We start from the raw sequence: 22,671 nt of genomic DNA, 5'->3' as shown, positions 1-22,671 counted from the left end.
TTTTTTTTTTGGACAATGTACTGTGGGTTCCAGGTCGGACACGTTGTGTGATGTTTACACCGCATATACGCCCCGTGGTAAGCCGGGTTTAACCTTCTTTACGCCTCTTAACAATAATGCCTCTTACACCTTACCTTATATCAACAGGTGGGAATCTGACTTGAACATTTCCGGTGATGAGGCGAATTCGGATTGCGCCTTGTCATGTATCTCTTAATTGTTCCATCAACACCCTGACTAGAGAATCTGCCTACAAGGTGCTGATGCGCTGGTATATGGTACCAACTGACGTAGCCTCCCATGATATTCCCCTGTCCTTCCAAGGTTGTGGTCACCAGGGTGATGTGCTCCACACTTGGTGGATGTGCCCAAAGTTGGTCCGATTTCTGGTCTAGCGTGTTTGGACTTATTTTTTTACCTATTCCACATCCAACTTTGGGAAAACCTGTTAGAAGTCCTCCCCCATTTTAAAACAGCCCAATTTACCCCCCCCCCCCCATTTACACTCAATCTTTATATTGTTGGTTGCTAAGCAGACTATCGAAGAAGCCCTCTGTCGTCTTTGGAGAAGCAAAATATATGTGGATTAAAGATTAAGTTGAAGTTTTTTTTTCTTTTAAGTCTGGTTCCCTGTGATCGCTTATGCCCACCCACATCTTACGCTAGAAACTTTTTCCTTATAGGAGCCCACTCATCTCTTCCCCTTCCCCCTTTTTTCCCCCTCTATTATATATATTTTTTTCTCTTACACTCCTTATTTTTTGTTACTATTATTTACGGTTTTCCTCCCGAATCTTCCCTTTCTACTAGTATTTTTTTGTTTTATTGTTGCTCCAGATAGCTATTAATTATCTTGAATCTCACTCTCACATACCTCTTTGTAGCTACTGTTTTTTCGTGTTTTGCTTGTTTATTACATTTTCTACAAATAAAAAAAATTGTTAAAAGAAAACATTTAGAATAAAAACTTAATTTAAATGTTTTCTGATTTATACATTCCCTGTTAATCTTTTCCCTGAGAAAAACGTATCGTACGTCCTTGCAGGGAACCACTTACTTGAGTAGCCAAGAACTAATTTGATACGTCCTTGCTATAAATGGACCTAACTGTAGCCCAGGCTAGATTGTGACTTAAAACAGAGCTGACAAATATTTATGCTGCCCACTGAGTGCAGCATAAAGAAGTGAAAGACATGCTAACTTCAGCGTGTTGTCACTTATTAGTTAATGTTAAGTAGTTTAAGAGTATTTACAACTTCTGCTTGTGGCGCAGCCACCCCCGCATCTATCCGTCCAAGTATATTCAGAAATTCACGCTTCCACCCCCGTCCCTCAGCCTCTGAAACTTTCCTCCCTATGCACAGTAATAGCGGTTTCGTTAGAAGCTCATTCAGAAGTGACAAATAATTTGACTGCACTTCCTGTCACTTTTGTAGAAAAAAAAAAAATGTATGGCAGTTTCTCTAAGTTGTTAATAATCGTAATAAAGAAACAAAACCTTTTTGGTTAGAGTTTTAGCTTCTGATCTACTAAATGCCCGCTCCACCCCCCCCCCCCCTCTGGTGTAAACGGATGCCGTGATTTAGCTTTCTTTTGGGTGTGCTGCACTTTTGTAGCTATTGCAGCTTTAAGAAACCGCTGAGTACATGCCGTTTGAATTTAATTTGTGTATTTTACTAAAGCGTTTTAATTTATTAATTCTGCCTTCTTTTGCTAGCCTGATCACTTCATTAATGATTTGTACTTTTTTTTTTTTTTTTTTTTAAGGAGTGAAGAATCTGTGTCACAGCCGTCTTCAAAAGGACTGTCTCAGAACAATGGAGCAGGTACTTCTGCCAGGAAGCCTAGGAATACAACACTATCATTTTGATAACCACTAAACTGATGTACTAATTTATAAAAGCTAATGAGAAATTCAGTAGAAGTTTGTTGCGTTCACATACTTTTGCTTTAGTTTTATCCTGGATGTGTTGGGGTCCATTCATGAAGTGTCTAAATAAAGTGCAGATCTCAATTTTAGTAAAGGACACAAGTTTAGCCTAGTGGTATCAGACTCTAAAGGCAAAGTGTATCCATAAATTTAATTCTAGCACAACGGCTTTCTTTATGCTTGTCCCCTTTTGTGTTTTCTGGAGAAAGTAAAATGATTTTTTCCACCATTTGTGAGAGTTATATCGAATGACTACTTTTATGCATTTGTAGGTTGGGAAGTCTATTGTGCCAAAAGTGTAATATCATCGCATATACACATATAATCACATTGTTACTGTCGTTTGTGGAGTTTTATAACGTGTGATCGCCAAAGATGCAGGCTATTTTTTGCCAAGAAATACACATGGCTCTAAATGCCACCAAAATAGCGGCTTATGAATTATAACAGACGGTGTTCTCATCTACCTTCAGTCAAGGGAATAACCAATTATAAACAGATCTCTTCCAATGATGAATATTCGATTTCTTGTTTTTATTTTGTTTATGCCATAGCCTGATTCAAATATCACATACCAGTATAGCTTGTACCACTACTACTGCGGTTAAGAAATGGCCTTGTAACACTCCAAAAACACAAGATATTTGGGGCGAGCTGTTCTCATTCTAAGTAAAGATCTTCATCTGTTTTTGAGTTGGTGTTAAACCAATGGTGTGTCATATTCTGGTTAGTGCGATTGTAAAGGTCATATCCTGTGGTTTTGGTTCTCATCTATTTGAGTGTACCTCCTATTATTTTTCTTTAAGAAACCAGCATCGTTGTTCTTTCTAAAAGTCTTTTGTGGCCGATCACTGGTAGTGGTCCAACATGTATGTAGCTGTATACAGTTTCTATTGACTTAAATAGGATCTCTATGTTGTGTACAATTTGCACCCACTAGTGCTGTAGGCCGTCACCAAGATGTAGTAACCCTGCTAGTATTTATGCTTTGCATTAAATTTGTTACTATTTAAATACAATACAGGTGAATATAAGGCTGGGTTCGCAGAGATTTTTGCAGGCGGAAAATCTGCCTCAAAATTCCATTTGGAAGTTTGGGACAGATTTTCCTCTGCCTGCACGCCGTTTTTCGCCCGCGGCCATTGAGCGCCGCGGGCATAAAACGCTGCAAAATACGCTTTCTCTGCCTCCCATTGATGTCAATGGGAGGTCAGAGGCGTAAACGCCCGAAGATAGGGCATGTCCCTCCTTTCTCCCGCGAGACGGTTTTACCGCTCGCGGGAAAAAGACGCATCCGCCTCCCATTGAAATCAATGGGAGGTATTTTCGGACGGTTTTTGACGAGTTTTGCGGCGCGTTTTCCACTTCAAAAAAACTCAGTGTGAACCCAGCCTAATTTAGCAAAATATCATTCATACGCTGCAGAAGCACAGATTTAAGGGCATTCTCCGGAAAAAGAAATCTGCGTAGATTTTAAAATCCACAGCATACCCTATATGTTGTGAATTTCTTCGACGTTTTTGCTACGAATTTTATTCTTTGCAATTTACAAGGTGAAATAGCAGATTTTAGGACCTGGTCTAACAGATGTGTTTTACAATGCAACCGATTTGATGCCTAGATGAAAAGGTGCAATATATCACAAAATAATTTTTGCATGTATTTATTTCAATTGAACGCTTTTTACATTTTGTAAGTTACATATTTACATCTGCATAAAGAGGCGAGTATATTTGTAAATGCTTACTTTTTATTTATCTTGTGCTGATTTTAAAGGTCTGTGTTTTGTTTTTTTTTTGTCTTCTCTATTCACATTCCTAGAGATGGTAAAAATGTAGCTGCTTTGTCTGCACTCCTGGTCGTTCATTTGACCTAAAATCTAAGCTCTTCGTTCTTTGTAACACTCATGTGAGATCCTATTCTTACTAACTTTTGAATCTCCAAATCTGCAACATTTTAAGCCACGCCCCCACAATAGTTGGAATCGCTCCACTTTTCATGCACTTTTACATAGAACCCGCTCCTTTGCAGACTGGTTCACCGTATCTTCCCACAACAAAACTTAAATTTTCAATTTAACTTTGTCTGAACGGAGAGACTGAGTAAAACATACAATTCTTAAAGAAGCACCAGATAAGTCCAGCAACGTATTTGCGAAGATCCTTAAAGAGTAGTTAAATGTTCGACAAACTTCTGACATGTCATAATGACATGTCAGAAGTTTGGATTGGTGGGGGTACGAGCACTGAGACCCCCACTAATCGCTAGAACGAAGCAGCTGAAGAGTTCGCGTGAGCGCACAGCTGCTTCGTTTCTGTTCGGCTTTTTCCGGAAAGCCAATGTAGCGGAGTACGGGCTCATAGACTTTCTATTGAGTCCGTACACCGATACATTTATTTCTGGAAAAAGCCGAACAGACACGAAGCAGCTGAGCGCTCACACGAACTCTTCAGCCTCTTCGTTCTAGTGATTGGTGGGGGTCTCCATGCTCGGACCCCCACCTATCCAAACTTCTGACATGTCACTATGACATGTCAGAAGTTTGTCGAACGTTTAGCTACACTTTAAAGAGGACCTTTTTGGTTCTGAGAAAAAAAAAACCACAAAAAGTGACAGTAGATGAAATTATAAGACTTCTCTTCATTTCTGAGATTCTCCATCTCTAGAAGGAGCCAACTGTAAGGAGGAGTCTAAATGGTAAAAGAGCCTTGTGCTCAGATCTGGCAAATATTAAGTGTGAGCAAATCGATTCGCCTGGTTCGCTGCGTTGAAAACAATGGACGCATTGATTTCCATAGGTTTGTCATAAATTCAACAAAAACAAATCTCAAACCTGTTGAGTTTCTCAATGTGTGAAATGCAACTCAGGTGAAACATTGGCTCATCCCTAACCAGTAGCCTGAAATTCATGCAGAATATTTTATCATCCATGTAATAAGATTTTTCTGCATATTAATCAGACTATCTGTAGGATACAGTTATTTCTAAATGGTTGGTCTGCTAGAAGAGGAGGAGGCAGCTTCTTGTAAAGGATTAATTTTCTAGAGCAGGACATAGCTGTTTGAAAGGGTTAATTTGAGTCTCCCTACATACACACAAAGCAATCAGCAGTTATTGAGAAGAAAGCTGTGACAGAATTTACCTCCTGCTGCTTCTAGCCTCGTCTAGCTGCTCCATAATACAAAGGAATCCATCTTACATTTCTTATAATAATAATATCCACCATGAAGTAAGACCGCAGCAGTCAATGAGGAGAAAGCTGAATAAGCCGTACCAACGGCGATACGCATGGGGTCTCGGCTCCACTCGTGCCCTCACAGGACCCGGTCTTCCGCCAGCATGGTGTGGTAATCGCATCTTTTCCAATCTTGCACACTGTCTTTACTTATTTGCATTGTCGTTGCGTTCTATATTTTACATTGCATTTTCAGTTATTCAAATGAAGATTTTTCCGGTTGTCCTTTCTTTTAAGTGACATTTCTCCTGTTTGAATTCTAATAGGGCAATAGTGGGGGTCCCTTTGGCATTTATTCAGGCCAGGGACATGTGCTCTCTTTACTACTTAGATTTTATTTTTATTTGCCTCTTCTCTTTTTTGTGTGTAATTGTTACATGTTTTGTTGAGTCCGCACTCCAAGCACCTTTTTACATATATTGTTGTGCTCACCCTTCTTCACCCTTTCTTTGTTTACCAGTGAGGAGAAAGCTGTGACATATTTTACCTCTGCTGCTTCTAGCCTCCTCCTCCTGCCATAGCTACTCCATAAACCACAGGAATGCATCTTGCATTGCTTCTAATGTAACAACAATCTGCATTAAGACAAAAACATTCACTTAGGAGAAAGCTGTGACAGAATTTACCTCTGCTTCTAGCCTCCACCTCCTCAACCTGCTGCTCAATAATACACCGGAATCCATCTTACATTGCTTCTAATATAACAACAATTCGCATGAAGTAAGACTGCAGCAGTCACGGAAAAGAGAGCTGTCACAGAATTTACCTCTGCTGCTGCTTCTAGCCTCCACCTCCTCAACCTCCTGCTCAATAATACACAGGAATCCATCTTCCATTGCTTCTAATATAACAACAATCAGCATGAAGTACTGAAGAGAAAGCTGTGACATAATTTACCTTTCCTGCTGCTCCTAGCCTCTAGCTGCTCCGGAATCCTTCTTACACTGCTTTTAATTAGGGTTGTCACGATACCAGAATTTGGACTTCGATACCGATACTTAGAGTAGTATTGTGATACTCGATACCAAAACGATACTTTTCCAACAATAAAAAAAAAAACACAAAAATGTCATTCAGTTTTTTCATGTGAGGCATATGGTGTTATCAATTTTGAACCTCCCATGTGCCTCACTTTAGTTGTAATTAACCCCATCATGTAACTCACACGTCAACCCAATGTTGCCCATTATGACTTTGAGCGAGGTACTTGATGGAATCTCTAAGGGTATGTTCACACGCAGTTTTTTCAGGCGTCGTTCGGGCTGTAAACATCTTGAAAAACGCCTGAACCAACGGAAGCTGAATGCCTCCAAACATCTGCCCATTGATTTCAATGGTAAAGACTGTTTTCTTTCAGACGGGGCGTTTTTTATTTTTTATTAACGCGGCTGTTTGAAAAAAAAACGGCGTGTAAAAAAACTTCCCATAAAGAAGTGCATGTCACTTCTTCATTGTCAATAGAAAAACTGCTCCAAAAAACTGCATAAAAAAATGTTTGCTTTAAAAACGGCTGGAAATCAGAGGATGGTTTCCCTTGAAAACAGCTCTGTATTTCACAGCCGTTTTTACTTTAGCGTGTGAACATAACCTAATTATAATGGGCAACGTTGGGTTAATTTGTGAGGGAAATTATGGGGTTATTCCTATTAGGCCTTATTCACGTGGCTGTGTTTTGGTCCGTGAGATACGAATCGTATGTCGCCCTGATTTCCCAGACCGAACATAGAAAACTGATGCTAGGAGCCCGGCTTCCTGAACGAAGTCACTCTCTCTCCCCCCCCCCCCCCGTGGGAATACTGTCCAGCACTGTAATAATGTTTCTGTACGGGACAGTTTTCCCGCGGGGAGGCACTGACCTAGATAACTGATGCTAGGCACCCGGCTTCCTGAACTGTGTTCGGTACAGGAAATGTGGGCGACATATGATTTGTATCTCACGGACCAAACACAGACATGTGAACAAGGCCTAATGGAAATTATGGGGTAATTTACTCTCTCAGATTAACCCAATGTTGCCCATTATAGTAAGAGATCCCATAAAGTACCTCGCTCAGTCATAATGGACAACATTAGGTTAATGTGTGAGGCACATGATGGGGTTAATTACTATTAATGTAGGGCACATAGGTACTAAGTTCATAACACCATGTGCCTCACAATAATAAGTGACTTCATCATTTCCCTCACATAATGGCAACATTGGGGTCAATGTGGGTTACATTAACCCCAATGTTCCTCAATGCTGGCTGCAAAAAAATACCTACTCTAGGGCCTTTATTTCAAGCTTTTGTTCTGTTCTAACTAATACCTGCCTGGGGCTGGTCTGTCACTACACTGCAGCGTGGTCCTGATTCCACACTAGTGGCGCGAGCGACACAGGCACGTCGTCAGGAACCCACCTCCTGTGCTGCTCGCAACATTCCCCTCCCTCCCCCTTCTCACATACTCCGATTATCATTGGTGGCAGTAGAGAAAGGAGGGTGGAGCGTTTCTCCCTCCTAATGTGGTGCGGCTGGCACTAATGATGAGCGGGCGGTCACTGAAGGAAGAAAACATTGCGGGCGCTGTACAGTGCACACACCATGTTCTCCATTTATTTCAATACTAAGCTGTGCGGCTTCAATTCATAAATTGACAGTATCAATCAGTTATCCCCTGCACTGCATCAAAATGGTATTGAAATTCCGATGCATCGTGCACCCCTACTTCTAATATAACAACAAGCAGCATGAAGTAATACCGCAGTTGTCACTGAAGAGAAAGCTGTGACAGAATTTACCTCTGCTGCTGCTCCTAGTCTCCGCCTGCTGCTTTATAATACACAGGAATCCATCTTCATTGTTGCTAATACAACAATCAGCATGAAGTAAGATAGCAGCAGAGAAGTTCTCTGTGAACATGCTGCTCACTCCGTCTCCTCCCCACACAGTGGACTCTCCATTTTTTTTAAATTTTCTTAATGATCTATATTTGAGAGTGGTTTTATATTTCAGTCTTCTATTACTACATAAGGTTTTCCAGGTTGGATGTTTTTTTTAATGTAGATTTAAAGAAAGTGTTTTTTTGTAAGTAATGACACATTAATTTTTTACTTTGTCGTTTTCCAAGAAAACCCCAGAAGACAAACCATGTGCTCCAGAGTTCAGAAATGGTTTTATGACCGATTCGGTGAATATATAGAGGATTTCCGATTTCAACCTGAAGAAAACACAGTTGAAACAGAAGAGCCACTGAGTGCTCGAAGGTAATTTCATGTTGCTAATCTACAGGATAAAGTTGCACATAATCTGCTATATGTTATCCTAGCTGGACATTGCTGATCTTCCACTAATTTTGCATTATCACTCAAGTTGAGCAAATTCTTTGGAAGATCATAATGTTATAATATGCTTGTACAGGTGGAACACATCTTTTGTGGTATATGAACAATGAGAGGCACTTTCCGGATTTTTGTTATTCAATCAAATTTTTATTTTTTTAAGGTTGACAGAAAATATGAGAAGATTAAGTAAGTACTGAGTTTTATGTCTGGCATATGTTGTAATGTGGTTTCTAATAAAACTGTGATTACACATCGCGGTCATAATGCAGTTTTTTTGCCACAACTGGCAAAAATGCGCAGTTTTACAGTGGTTTTCACAAAATTGTGGCAAAAAGATTTCTGTGGTGAATCCCAGGAAAAAGCGCTACTTGTTTGGCCAGTGTTGTATTTTGTTTTATCAAGGATTAGAATTGTGATTTGATTATGCAGCTTGAGAACCGATAATCTAATTAACAAGACTTTAACATTTTCTCTAATTAGCCAGAGATGGTTTGTATTGAACTTTCCATTTCCTAATTCTTCTCCTTAGGGGGAAAAAAAATTATGTTCTTGAAATAAAAGGAAGAGAACAAAATGCTAATTGGATGGACATCTTGGTGGTGTCTGAGTATTTTTATGTACTGTTTTACCCTTTATAACCAGTTCTTGAAGGCCTGAAGAGATATGTAGCAGAATTATCCAAGTCGACCACTATGAAGTGACAGAATGCTGTATTTATGACAATTGGAAAACGACTGTTTATATTAATAGTAGGATACCAAAAGCTTTCTTTGTTTTATTGCTAAAATCATTATTTTTTTTCTAGAGAGAGGTGCCAAACCTGTTACATATTTTGTGAAGAACCTTTCTGCCTTATCGGACTGGCATTCTGTTTATACGTCTGCTATTGCCTTTATTGTAAGTATTTAGCTTTGTTTTTTACATTTGTCATAGGTCTGCCAAATAGGTCTACTGTCACTAAAATATAATTGCTCGGTCTTTGTTTTAGGCCTCATGTACACGACCGTGCATTTTACGGCTGTATACTATCTAGATTTTTTTCAACACTTTAGGCGATTTTTTTGGGATTTGAATCTCGATTTTCTTATTTTTTTTTCCGTTTATCTAACCGTAATACCAAGGGATAATTTAATACATTTTCTTTATATAAATAACTCTTTAACATATATTGCTATAAATATTGTACGTAACTTCACAACTATTAACCTCTGCAAATACTTTATTTGATCATAAATACAATTGGAAAAATTTATATCTAATTGATTATAACTTCTCTGTTCCCTGGCAGGGAACAGGTTAACAGAATCTATAATCAATGTTGCTCTGCGTGCCCTAATATACCTCTCTACCCGTCACCACCTCAGTCGGTCCCCGACATTGCCGGATTCACACGACCGTGATTAACGGTCAGTGTGTCAGCCGGATTTCGTGGCCCGATCACGGTACATGTGAACAGGACTCCTGGCATCAGTCATTTAAGCCACAATCACACGACCGTGGAAAAAAAAAAAAACCATTAAAAACTGATTAATAGTCAGTTTTTCATGCCTATTTTGCATCAGTGTCTCCAAATTCTCATTCAGTTCGTCAGTCTTTCATGGCCCCCGTGGCCACACACCCTTGTAAATCGCAGCACCACCCTCCTCTTTTGTAGTGCGCACCCCCACCCATGTAAATCGCAGCACCACCCGCCTATTTTGTAGAGTGCACCCCCACCCCTTGTAAATCGCAGCACCACCCGCCTCTTTTGTAGAGCGCACCCCCACCCCTTGTAAATTGCAGCATCACCTGCCTCTTTTGTAGAGCGCACCCTCACCTCTTGTAAATCGCAGCACCACCCGCCTCTTTTGTAGAGCGCACCCCTGTAGCTGCCACTATGAGCTTAATCGCCGGATAGAGGTTGCCGACGCTTTGGCCGGGGATTCAGTGCCTAGTGGGAGCTACAGCGGCGCGATCTATAAGAGGGGGGGAGGTGGTTGTGGTGCGATCTACAAGGTGTGGTGGTGCGATCTACAAGGTACAAGGGGGGGTGGTGGTGCGATCTACAAGATACAAGGGGGGTGCGATCTACAAGGGGAGGTTCAATCTACAGCAGCGCGATCTCTAAGGGGGCGTTGTGGTGCGATTTGCAAGGTACAAGGGGGTGGTGGTGCGATCTACAAGGTACAAGGGGGTGGTGGTGCGATCTACAATGTACAAGGGGGGTGGTGGTGCGATCTACAAGTTACAAGGGTGGTGGTGGTGCAATCTACAATGTACAAGGGTGATGGTGGTGCGATCTACAAGTTACAAGGGGGTGGTGCGATCTACAAAGTGCAAGGGGGGGTTCTATCTACAGCAGCACGATCTCTAAGGGGGGGGGGGCATTGTGGTGCGATCTACAAGCGGGTGCTATCTACACCGGGGCGGTATCTACAGGGCAGTGTGGCTATGTACTAGTAGTCCCTGTTTCCCGTGAAACTGCTGTTCTGTGCTGTATCATTTTATTCAATACAGTACAAATGGGAAGCAGAGATAGAACGGGGCGGACCAGGCAGTGATGCCTCGGGACAGAGCTTCCTCCTGCAGCACGGCACCACTAAAGAATAGATTCTACGATTCTGTTAAAATACAGAATCGTGAGTCCTTGAGGTTGAATTAATCTAAGATCGCCCTGCCCTACATTATAGTATAAAATACATGCCAACCTATGGGCCAATGCACACGACCATGGTTTCCACGTTCTGTGAATGGCCAAGAGCCCGGTCTGTAATTGCGGTCCGGGCTCATTGACATCGATGCACGTTTTGTGGGTGCACGGTCCGTGATTGTAGCCCACGGATGTCACTCTGCTACCAGTCCGTGCCGTAATCTCGGACCGTGCACACAGCTATGGCCGTGTGCATGAGGCATTCGTATTCACTCATTTTGATAAAACTAGCTGCTGCTAATCTGTAGCATGATTCTTATGTTGCAGAAAGTATTCTCCTTGTAACACCGTTTATTTTTACTTTTAGATCTACATGTATTCTGTGTGGCATGGCTGGGCCATCCCTATGTTTTTATTCTTAGCTATTTTGAGGTTATCCCTAAATTACCTCATTGCCAGGTAAGTTAACAATGCCTGTCTAACTATTTCACTATTAAGTGGGGGTTTGTGCACAAGAGGTTGCTGGACTCCACTAACAATAGGCAAGGCTGATCTCTTTTTGTCCTTTTTTTTCCTCGTTAAAGTAGATGGTAGGCAGTCAGGTGGTGAAATGTGATTTTACAATATTGATTCCTAAACTAGAGATTGGAGCCTAAAAGACAGATTCCCTGTCTCCTACTTTATAGTTATGAGTAGCCTGCAGTTCGGACCAAAATGATACTAGTTTTTCCTGTATAACTGGAGGTATGCATTATAATAAAGCTGTTCAAAATCTGGACTGATTCCTTCCCCCTCTCGGACAGCACACGGACCTATGCTATTCAATGGGGCTATTGACATGTCGGTGATTTTTCTCGCACCGTGTTTCCGTTGCGTGAAACTCCCTGCATGTCCTATTCTGGTTAGTTTTGTGGACCACGTCGCCCATTGAAGTCTATGTGTGCGTGAAAATCACGGACCGTACACTGTCCGTGTTGCATTCACCAGTTGCTATGCTGAAATGCTGAGAAAAAAATAAATAAAAATATGTACCAACACTGACATAAACTGCCACACGGAACAAACCCTGATGGCACATTAAACTGAAATGCATTAAATACGGTTCGTTTTTTGCGGACGCGAAACGGTCATGCTCGTCTGAATCAGGCCTTAGGGGTAGAGGAGACTAGTTGAATCATGGCTGTGTCAACAATCATGCTGCAGGACACGTTAGTGCAATGAACTTTTAATCTTCACATGGCGAATGTGAAGTGTACGGCTTCTTCGCTGTAACCCCTCCCCACATTTAAGGATTAAAAGTTTACTTCCCTAGAGTAGCTTGCAGTATGATCGCCAACGTAGGTACAGTATGAATAAACTTGTCTCCTCTATCCCGATCTAGTCGTATTAGTGGTGTGGGAGGGTCAAAATTCTTGACAAACTCCCTTTTTAAAGTGTGTATATTCACCTTTTGAACCCAATTTGAGGCCCCATTCACACGGCCGTGCCCATAATCACAGCCCGCGAATGCGGGCACGGCTGGCTGTCCGCATTTTCGGGGCGTGCTCCCATATGGGAGCACAGGCCGTAAAATCTGAAATATAGGACATTCTCCATAATTCCCGGCACGGTTCTACGGCACAGATACACATTCGTAGAGCTACAGAAAGGTGTCCGAGGCCAATAGAACTGAATGGGTCCATAGTACGGTCCGCGTTTTTACGGTCGTGTGCATGGGGCCTAACCGTTGGCTGAACTTTTATGCAGTTCTATATGTAAACACATTACATTATTTTGCATGGTCCTTACTTAAGGTTTGTGTCAAAGTCCAGAGCTGCATTTGCAGTCGTGCAGCTCAAGAGCTGATATTTCTAAGCTTTGTTGCTTGCTCTGGTAATTTGTGTTCTGTATGATATAGAAGAAAAACCTCAACTGCCTCCCTGTGTTAAAGGAGTCCAGCTATGATGATAGGGATGTGTCGTATGACAAGCTGTCTACTATTTCCAGTGACATCCAGCAGAGCTGTGAATCTTGCTCTGGACTATAATAAAGCATGTAACTAAAGATCAGTGCAAAGAAAAAACTGTTAAACTGTGTAAGGGAACCCTTTGGAATTAGGCTATGTTCACATCTGCATCAGGGCTCTGTTCCGGCGGAACTTTCCGTCGGAACGGAGCCCTGACACAGATGTGAACGAAGCCTTACCTGGATTTATGCATTGATAAGATGTGGTCTGATTGTTATCTAAGTCACTATTATAGACCAACATAATCTAGCTAAAGTAATAAAACACAAACCGTGGTATTCTTGTCTTTTATTGAGTACATTGCGTAAACATCCACAGTGCAGGGAGAAAAAGTAAGTGAACCTCTGTGTTAATGACTTCTCCAAGAGCTAATTGGCAAAAGGTGTTTCAATTAAAAGGGTTGTCCCACTTTTAGATGTTATGGCAATTTAAGTCAGCATTTAAAATATAATTTTTGTAATTCCCCTTTTGTTACAAAAATGTTCCAGTTGCGATATATTCTCTTTACTTCATTATAATAGTGCCCCCTGGTGTTTAATCTGTAATGTGCATGTCTTCTTACTGAAGTGATTGAGAGAGGACACATGTTTTTTTCAATTTAGTACATTTTTTATTTACATTTTTTTGTTTTATAGTACAAAATAATAAACACTCTCCAACCCCAATCACTATATATAGTCCTAGTGCAAGAGTATACAAAACTTCCAAAGTACAATTGTTCATAGTATATTCCACAAGCCTGTTAAAATATCATATTCTTCGTTTTCTATATAGGAGCATAGGAAAGCGCATTTCAGCTATACATACATATATTATAACACGACATCTCTTCTTCCTTAATTTAGTTATAGTAAATTAAGATGGCAATCCCCACAATTCAGCCATTACTCATTATGAGCCAAAGAGGTCCCGCTCCCCCTGAAAGTACAGCGACCTCCAAGCCTCAGACATTCAGGTAATTTATTCGAGCCGAATGACACGTTGTGTGAGACCCAGCTGGAATCTAATCAACTCTCTGGATACCAGATGGGATGCCTTGAGCCATGGGGCCCACACCTTTTCAAGTTTGGCCAGTGTACCTCTTTTCCTGTAAACACCCTTTTCTAAATTCACCAAACAATTAATTTTGTTAATATAGTTTTTGTTTGGAATGACTCAGACCAATACTGGCTGGACGAGCTATCAACTTTCGTGCCATGCATAACATTTTGGCTCCTACAATTTGATAGACTCTGAAGTCGCTAGGTCCTCCACATACCCCAGCACAAAGACAGGGGGACTCAGTTCAACTTTTACCTGAAAAACCATGTATAAGCCCTTATTCACACGACAGGGTTTCCCGGCCGGGTGACGGCCGTTCATAAATCGGCCGTCACCCGGATGCATTCGGAACAATAGACCCCTAATGGGGCTATTCACACGACCGATTTTTTGACTGCCCAGGAAACCTGGCCGTCAAAAAATGGGACATGCCCTATTTTCGGCCGCTTACCCGGCCGCCCGGCTCCCATAGAAGTCTATGGGGCCGGGTAATACACGGCCATCACCGGAATGTGTCCCGAGTGATGGCCATGTATTCCATCGCTCGCGCTCTCTCTCCTCCTCCTCCTCACAGTGCAGAGTGCATGTGAGGAGGAGGAGGGTCTTTTTTTGCTCCCTGTAGGAGTCGGAATCCCCAATCCCCGGCCGGGGATTGGGGATTCCGCTACAGGAGAAGTGAGTGACCACACTGTCCATATATGGACACAGTGACGTCACTCACTTCTGAAGCGGAATCCCCGGGTCGGGGATTCCTCTCCAGGAGAAGTCAGTGACTGCACTGTCCATATATGGACATTGAAGTCTGTGACTTCTCCTGGAAAGGGGGGGGGGGGGGCTGGGTGGCATTACCTGCCGGGGGCTGGGTGGCATTACCTACAGAGGGCTGTGTGTGGCAACAAATTGAAATGAAATTCATCCGATTTTAAAACGGACAGGGAAAAAATGGATGCAAAACGGGTCAATATCGGCCGTTAAAAACGGCAACACGGAACATAATCGGAACGGATGCAAACCGGCCGGGAAAAACGGCCCAAAACGGCCGATTTTATCGGCCGACACTTGGACCCTGTCGTGTTAATGAGGCGTAACAGTTATTACCTCACTCAAAAAACTCTCCATGCTCAGTTCCGCTCTCCAACTGCCACCAGCCAATAATAAATGCCTTCTCTGCTTGTCAGTAAAGAAGTAGAGAAGAAGTTTTTATTCGGAAACGCCGCTCGTCGTCCTTAGTTATAAAGGGCCGGACTGCCTTTTTTTTTTTTTTTTAAAAAACAAAAAAATGTAATAGGGGGCATTTGTAAAGCACCTTTTAGAGAGGAGGCAGTGAAATAAAATGATTTGCCTATATAAGCTATGACAGGAAGTGGGAGGAGCTGCAGCAGAAAGTACACTCCCCCCCCCCCCCCCCTACGCTGCCAGCCTGAAGAAAATGTAGCAGAGTAATTGGAGCAATGAATGGGGAGATCTCTGGATCAATGTAAGATATGTGGCTGGTAGCTTTGCTAGAAAGATTGTCATGCAGTATATTATGTCCATTTTTTTTTTTTCCATTCTGGGACAACCTTCTTTTTAGGGAGTTGAGTTAGTGAGTGTGGATTTCACTGGTGCTTTGCTCAATAACTAAGGGCACACACAGCCTGGTAACTAACAAATCTGCTCTTCTCAAAGATTTTTTGGTGTGAACAATGCCTCGAGGCAAACTACCTTCAGAAGATGTGTTAAAAAGACGCATGAAGCTGGTAAAGGCTACAAAGGCATTGCTAAAGACCTGGATGTACTACATCAATCTTCGATTAGGCAAATTGTCTACAAATGGAGGAGATTCCGGACTCTTGCTACTCTCCCTAGTAGTGAGTGTCCTGTAACGATCACTCCAAGAGCACAACGGAAATCCTGTAAGTGGTGAGAAAGAACCCAGGGGGTAACGGCAAAAGACCTATGAAAGATTCTACAAACTGCAAAAACCTCTGTTCATGTGTCCACTATTAGAAAAACACTGAGCAAGAATGGTGTCCCTGGAAGTACACTACGAAGGAAGCTGCTTCTATTCCCCCAAAAAAATTGCGGCCCATCTAAATTTTGCCCGTGACCCACCTGGATGTTCTACAATGCTTCCGGGAAAATGTTCTATGGATGAGACAAAAGTGGAACTTTTCAGCACAAATGCTGAATGCTATGTTTGGAGGAAAAAGAACACTGCAAACAAACATCAAACCTTGTCCCAAGTGTGAAGCATGGTGGAGGGAACATCCTGATTTTGGGGCCCATTTTTTTTTTCCTTATGACGTGGACACCTTGCGATCATTGAGTTAACCCCTTCCCGACATTTGTCATAAGTATACATCATGGAAAGCTAGTGCTTCCCGCAATTTACCATATACTTACGACAAATGGATGGCACGGGCTCAAGAGCGCTCCGTGCTGTCATCCCCGGGTGTCCGCTGTATGTTACAGCTGACACCCTGCTGTAATGGCGGGGACCGAAGTTATCTCCAATCCCCGCCATTAACGACTAAATCGCCGGGGTGCTGATGACTGCAATGGTGACCGGAGGCCTAACACTGGCCTCCCAGTCTGCCTAATACGGAAGCCTAAAAAGCTTATGGACCGACGGCAAGATGGCGCGGGTTCAGAAACTGAGCCTGCGTCCTCAGTGGTGGGTGTCAGCTGTATGTTACAGCTGATGCCCTGCTGTAATGGCAAGGGCCAGGGCTAGCTCCGATCCCTGCCATTAACCCCTTAGATAAAGCGCATCTTAGTGGTTTATAGCAATTTGGCAGCCCTGCGATGCAATCGGAGGACCAAGAATGGCCTACAGTTATGCCTTTATGGAAGCCGATTAGGCCCCGCCCAGAGGCAGAGTCTAATCTCCTTGCTGCCAGTGAACGACTGACAGTTCTAATACATTGCACTACATAGGTAGCGCAATGTATTAGAACATAAATCAGACAATTGGAACTTTAAGTCCCCTAGTCTGACTAAAAAAAGTGTAGATAAAGTTGTTAAAAATAGAATAAAAGTTTCAAGTAGTAAAATAAAACACAATCGTCCTTTTTCCCTTATCAAGTCCTTTATTATTGAAAAAACCCATACATATTTGGTATCACTGTGTCCATATCAGCCTGAAATATTGTTATTTATACCGCACGGTTAAAGGGAAACTCACCAGCATTTCACCTATTAAACCAGCAACACCAGGTGGTAGTGGGTGAAAAATCATTTCTATATAGCCTATAATTGTCGTCTTAGTCGGCTCTGTAGCTTTAGTGTTCCCCCACCGTATGCTAATGAGCATTAGTCATATTTTAGTTTGGAAAGAGTAAAATCTTTGTAAAGAGTCATATCTTTATTGCTCAAGTCTTTCCGAGTTTACCCCGCCTCCTTATTTTTTATTGACAGCTCCTCGTCTTCCCCCCAGCACACACAATTCTGCGCTGGTGAATTTATGTCCTCTTCTGGGGTGTGCGCACAAAGGGACACTGGATTGTTACGATAAAAGGCACGAAATGTTTGCAGACCGTTATTTACAGACGTCGTTTAGGAGAGAGGATAACGGCAATGAACTTCTGATAGCAGCGGCCAGTGAGGGATAAGAAAAGTTCAATAGGTGACATGCTGGTGACAGGTTCTCTTTAACGCCGTAAAAAAAAAACCCTGAAAACAATGCCAGAATAGCTGGTTTTTGGTCACGTTACCTTACAAAAATTGGAATAAAAAGTGAACAAAAAGTTGCATGTATCCAAAAATGGTTCCTATAAAAACTACAGCTCATCTCGCAAAAAATCAAGCCCTCCCACAGCTCCGTCGACTAAAAAATGTAAAAGTTATGGTTCTTACAACATGGCAACAGGAAAAATACATTATTTTTACAAAAATAATTTTATTGTACAAAAATTTGTAAAACATAAAGTGCTATAAATTAGGTATCGCCGGAATTGTACTGACCCGCAGAATAAAGTTAAGCTGCAATTTATAACGCATTGTGAACGCTGTATAAAAAAACCAAAACTATGCCTGGATTGCTGTTTTTTGGTCACCTTACCTCCCAAAATAGAGTAAAAAGATCAAAAAGTCGCATGTACCCCAAAATGGTACCAATATAAACTACAGCTCGTCCCTCAAAAAAAACAGCCCTCATACCACTACGACTATGAAAAATTTAAATAAGTTAAGGCTCCAATAAGTCAGGAAAGAAAAATATGCAGTTGTGCAGGCCCAAGGGGAGCATTTCTTTTGTTTCAAGAGGTGATTTATCAAGCCCCTCAAATTAGGGAACCAGGACGGTGAGGGCCCAAACAGATCTGCTAGAAGCGAGGGTGTCCGTATTATACCAGGACAACAATTTCCTGTCAAAATTCCCCAAACTGCAAAGCTGCAGAGTGTGATAAATGATGTCTTCTTATCCCCATTTTGGTCTGTGACACTGGCCTGTGCATAAGGGATTGCTTACAGCGTAACACACATCTATGGATTATTTGTGATTTTTTTTTTTACCCCATTATTATACCACATGACTATGCCCCTGATGTACTCTGCCCAGCTTACATATGCCCCCACATTATAAACTGAAACACCAGTAATACTCAAAACTACTACCAAGCAAAAATCCACGCTCCAAAAGTCAAATGGCGCTCCCTCCCTTCTGATCCCTACAGTGTGCCCAAACAGCTGTTTACTTCCACATATATGGCATCGCCAAACCCGGAAGAACCCTTTTAACAATTTTGGGGGTGTGTCTCTTCAGTGGCACAAGCTGGGCACAACATATTAGCTACTGAAAAGGCATATCTGGGAAGAAAAGTTTTTTTGCTTTGCACCTTCCGCAGCGCAATCATTTATGGAAAAGACCTGTGTGGTGAAAATGCTCACTACACCCCTTAATGCCTGGAGGGGTGTTCTTTCCAAAATGGGGGTCACTTCTCAGGGTTTTTTTTTAAATATTATTTTACATCAGAGTTTCTGCAATTGTGAACCAATACTTTGTAAGTCACCAAATTAGGCCTCAATTCCGAACAGTGCTCCCTGTCGAATGTCTAGGCAAAAGATTAGGGCCATATTTAGGGTGTTTTTAAAACCGGGAAATACAGCATATTAATTAGAAAGCGGTCTTTTTTAGTGGCACAAACTGTGCACCACATATTGGCATATCTATGGAAAAATTGCCATTTTCACTCTGCAAAATGGTGTAGTTTTCAAAATGAGGTCACTTTTGGGAAGTACCCACTGTTTTTGTCCCACAGGGGCTTTGCAAATGCGACACAGCGCCTAGAAACCAATTGAGCAAAATCTACACTCCAAAAGGCAAACGGCGCTCCTTACCTTTTGAGCCCTACTGTGTGCCCAAACAGCGGTTTATGACCACATATAGGCTATTGCCGTACTTGGGATTGCTTTACTAATGTGGTGCTTTTTCTCCTTTTATTTGTTGAGAAATACATCTACGTCTTATTGGAAAAAAAGATTTTATTTCCACTGCCCAATTCTAATAAAATTCATGAAACGCCTGTAGGGTCAAAATGCTCACCACACCCCTAGATGATTTCCTTGTGGAGTGTAGTTTCCCAAATGGAGTTTTTCTGGGGTGTTTCCTTTTGTTTTGGCACTAAGGGTATTTTGACACGACTTATTTACGGACGTAATTCGGCTCGATAGTGTCGGCAAACATCTGCCCATTTACGTTGGTCTGTTCTGCCCATTTCGTGGGTCTGTTCCCACGAGGCTTAAATTTACGCGTCGCTGTCAAGACGGCACGTAAATAGACGCCCGCGTCAAAGAAGTGCCTGTCACTTCTTCAGACGTAAATGGAGCCGTTTTCCATTGACTCCATGGAAAAAAAGCTCCATTTACGTCCGTAATTGACGCAGCGAAATAGCGCTTCAACATGCCATTTCGGCTGAAATTACGGCGCTGGTTTCTCCTGAAAACAGCCCCGTAATTTCAGCCGTTACGGACGCTGCCGTGTGAACATACCCTAATAGACCTCTTCAAACCTGACATGGTGCCTAAAATATAATCTACTAATTAGAAGGCCCCAAAATCCACTAGGTGCTCCTTTGTTTCTGAGGCTGGTGCTTCAGTCCATTAGCACACTAGGGCCACGTGTAGGATATTTCTAAAAAATGCAGTATCTGGGCAATAAATATTGAGTTGCGTTTCTCTGGTAAAACCTGTGTTAGAGAAAAAAATGGATTAAAAATGAATTTCTGCAAAAAAAATTAACTTGTAAATTTCACCTCTAATTTGCTTTAATTCTTCTGAAGCCTAAAGGTTTAAGAAACTTTCTAATAGCCTTGTGAAATTTTCTTAAATATTTGAGAAATTTCTGCTAAAGTTCTAAGCCTTGTAACGTCCTAGAAAGATAAAGGGATGTTCAAAAAACAATGCCAATCTAAGGCCTGGTTTACACGAGCGTGTGCGTTTTTCGCACGCAAAAAACATGGCGTTTTGCGTGCGCAAAAGGCACATAACCGCTCCGTGTGTCATCAGCTACATTTACAATTATAAAAATGCACATTTTTGCATTTTTTTCGCAAAATTTTATTGTTTTTTCAAATACTAAATGTATCGACCAAATTTTAACAGTAACACAGTCCAATGTGTCACGAGAAACCTATCTCAGAATCGCTTGGCTAGCTAAAATCAGTCCAAAGTTATTACCACATAAAGTGACACATGTCAGATTTTAAAAATGAGGCTCTGTCAGGAAGGTCAAAATTGGCTGCAATGGGAAGGGGTTAAGAGTATCAAAACATTTTACATGAGAATGTAAGGACAGCAGTTCATGACCTCGAGATGAAGAGACATTGTGTGATGCAACACGGCAATGGCCCAAGGCACACAAGAAAATAAACTGTAGACTGGTTTACCCCTTCAGGACTGAGCCTATTTTGGCCTTAAAGAGGCTCTGTCACCAGATTTTGCAACCCCTATCTGCTATTGCAGCAGATCGGCGCTGCAATGTAGATTACAGTAACGTTTTTATTTTTAAAAAACGAGCATTTTTGGCCAAGTTATGACCATTTTTGTAGTTATGCAAATGAGGCTTGCAAAAGTCCAAGTGGGTGTGTTTAAAAGTAAAAGTCCAAGTGGGTGTGTATTATGTGCATACATCGGGGCGTTTTTAATACTTTCACTAGCTGGGCGCTCTGATGAGAAGTAACATCCTCTTCTCTTCAGAACGCCCAGCTTGTGACAGTGCAGATCTGTGACGTCACTCACAGGTCCTGCATCGTGACGGCCACATCGGCACCAGAGGCTACAGTTGATTCTGCAGCAGCAACAGCGTTTGCAGGTAAGTCGATCTTACCTGCAAACGCTGATGCTGCTGCAGAATCAACTGTAGCCTCTGCTGCCGATGTGGCCGTCACGATGCAGGACCTGTGAGTGACGTCACAGATCTGCACTGTCACAAGCTGGGCGTTCTGAAGAGAAGAGGATGTTACTTCTCTTCACAGCGCCCAGCTAGTAAAAGTATTAAAAACACCCCGATGTACGCACCTAATACACGCCCACTTGGACTTTTGCAAGCCTCATTTGCATAATTACAAAAATGGTCATAACTTGGCCAAAAATGCTCGTTTTTTAAAAATAAAAACGTTACTGTAATCTACATTGCAGCGCCTATCTGCTGCAATAGCAGATAGGGGTTGCAAAATCTGGTGACAGAGCCTCTTTAAGGACGAAGCCAATTTTTTTTTTTTTTTTTTTTTAAATCTGACGTATTACTTTGTGGAAATAACTTTGGAATGCTTTTACCTATCCAAGTGATTCTGAGACTGTTTTCTCGTGACATATTGTACTTTATGGTAGTGAAAAAATTTGGTGGATAAATTCAATATTTATTTGTGAAAAACACCAAGATTTAGAGAAAAAATTTGCAAAAAGTAGCATTTTTCTAAATTTAAATGTATCTACTTGTAAAACAGATCGGAATACCACACAAAATAGTTACTAGTTTATATTTCCCACATGTCTACTTTATGTTTGCATAGTTTTTTTAACATTTTTATTTTTCTAGGATGTTATAAGGCTTAGAACTTTAGCAGCAATTTCTCATATTTTCAAGAAAATTTCAAAAGGCTATTTTTTTCAGGGACCAGTTTAGTTCTGACGTGGATTTGAGGGCCTTATATATTAGAACGTCCCCAGTAATCACCCCATTTTTAAAACAGCACCCTCAAAGTATCCAAAACAGCATTCAGAAAGTATTTGAACCCTTCAGGCGTTTCACAGGAATTAAAGCAAAGTAAAGGTGAAATTTGCAAAGATTATTTTGTTCTTTTTGCCAAAATTCATTTGTAATACATTTTTTTTTCTGTACCACAGAAAGTTTTACCCAAGAAATGCAACTCCATATTTATTGACCAGATTCTGCAGCTTTTAGAAATATCCCACATGTGGTCCTAGTGTGCTAATGGACTGAAATACAGGCCTCAGAAGCAAAGGAGCACCTAGTGGATTTTGGGGCCTCCTGTTTTTGTTTTTTTCAGAAGAGATTTTAGGCACCATG

At 41.6% G+C, this 22,671-nt stretch overlaps 1 protein-coding gene across 1 annotated transcript in view; it reads left to right on the top strand.

The window, feature by feature from the left end:
• Positions 1-22,671, top strand: part of GRAMD4 (GRAM domain containing 4) — a 176,583-nt gene that overhangs the window by 109,481 nt on the left and 44,431 nt on the right. Inside the window, 5 exon segments of the mRNA XM_075857227.1 lie at positions 1,768-1,826; positions 8,274-8,409; positions 8,648-8,673; positions 9,293-9,384; positions 11,484-11,575. Of these exon segments, the coding sequence (XP_075713342.1) occupies positions 1,768-1,826; positions 8,274-8,409; positions 8,648-8,673; positions 9,293-9,384; positions 11,484-11,575 (405 nt within the window).

The sequence above is a fragment of the Rhinoderma darwinii genome, chromosome 3 (genome assembly GCF_050947455.1).
Source record: "Rhinoderma darwinii isolate aRhiDar2 chromosome 3, aRhiDar2.hap1, whole genome shotgun sequence".
NCBI lineage: Eukaryota > Metazoa > Chordata > Amphibia > Anura > Rhinodermatidae > Rhinoderma > Rhinoderma darwinii.
The sequence above is the reverse complement of the archived record's forward strand: the minus strand, read 5'-3'. Positions and strand labels throughout refer to the sequence as shown.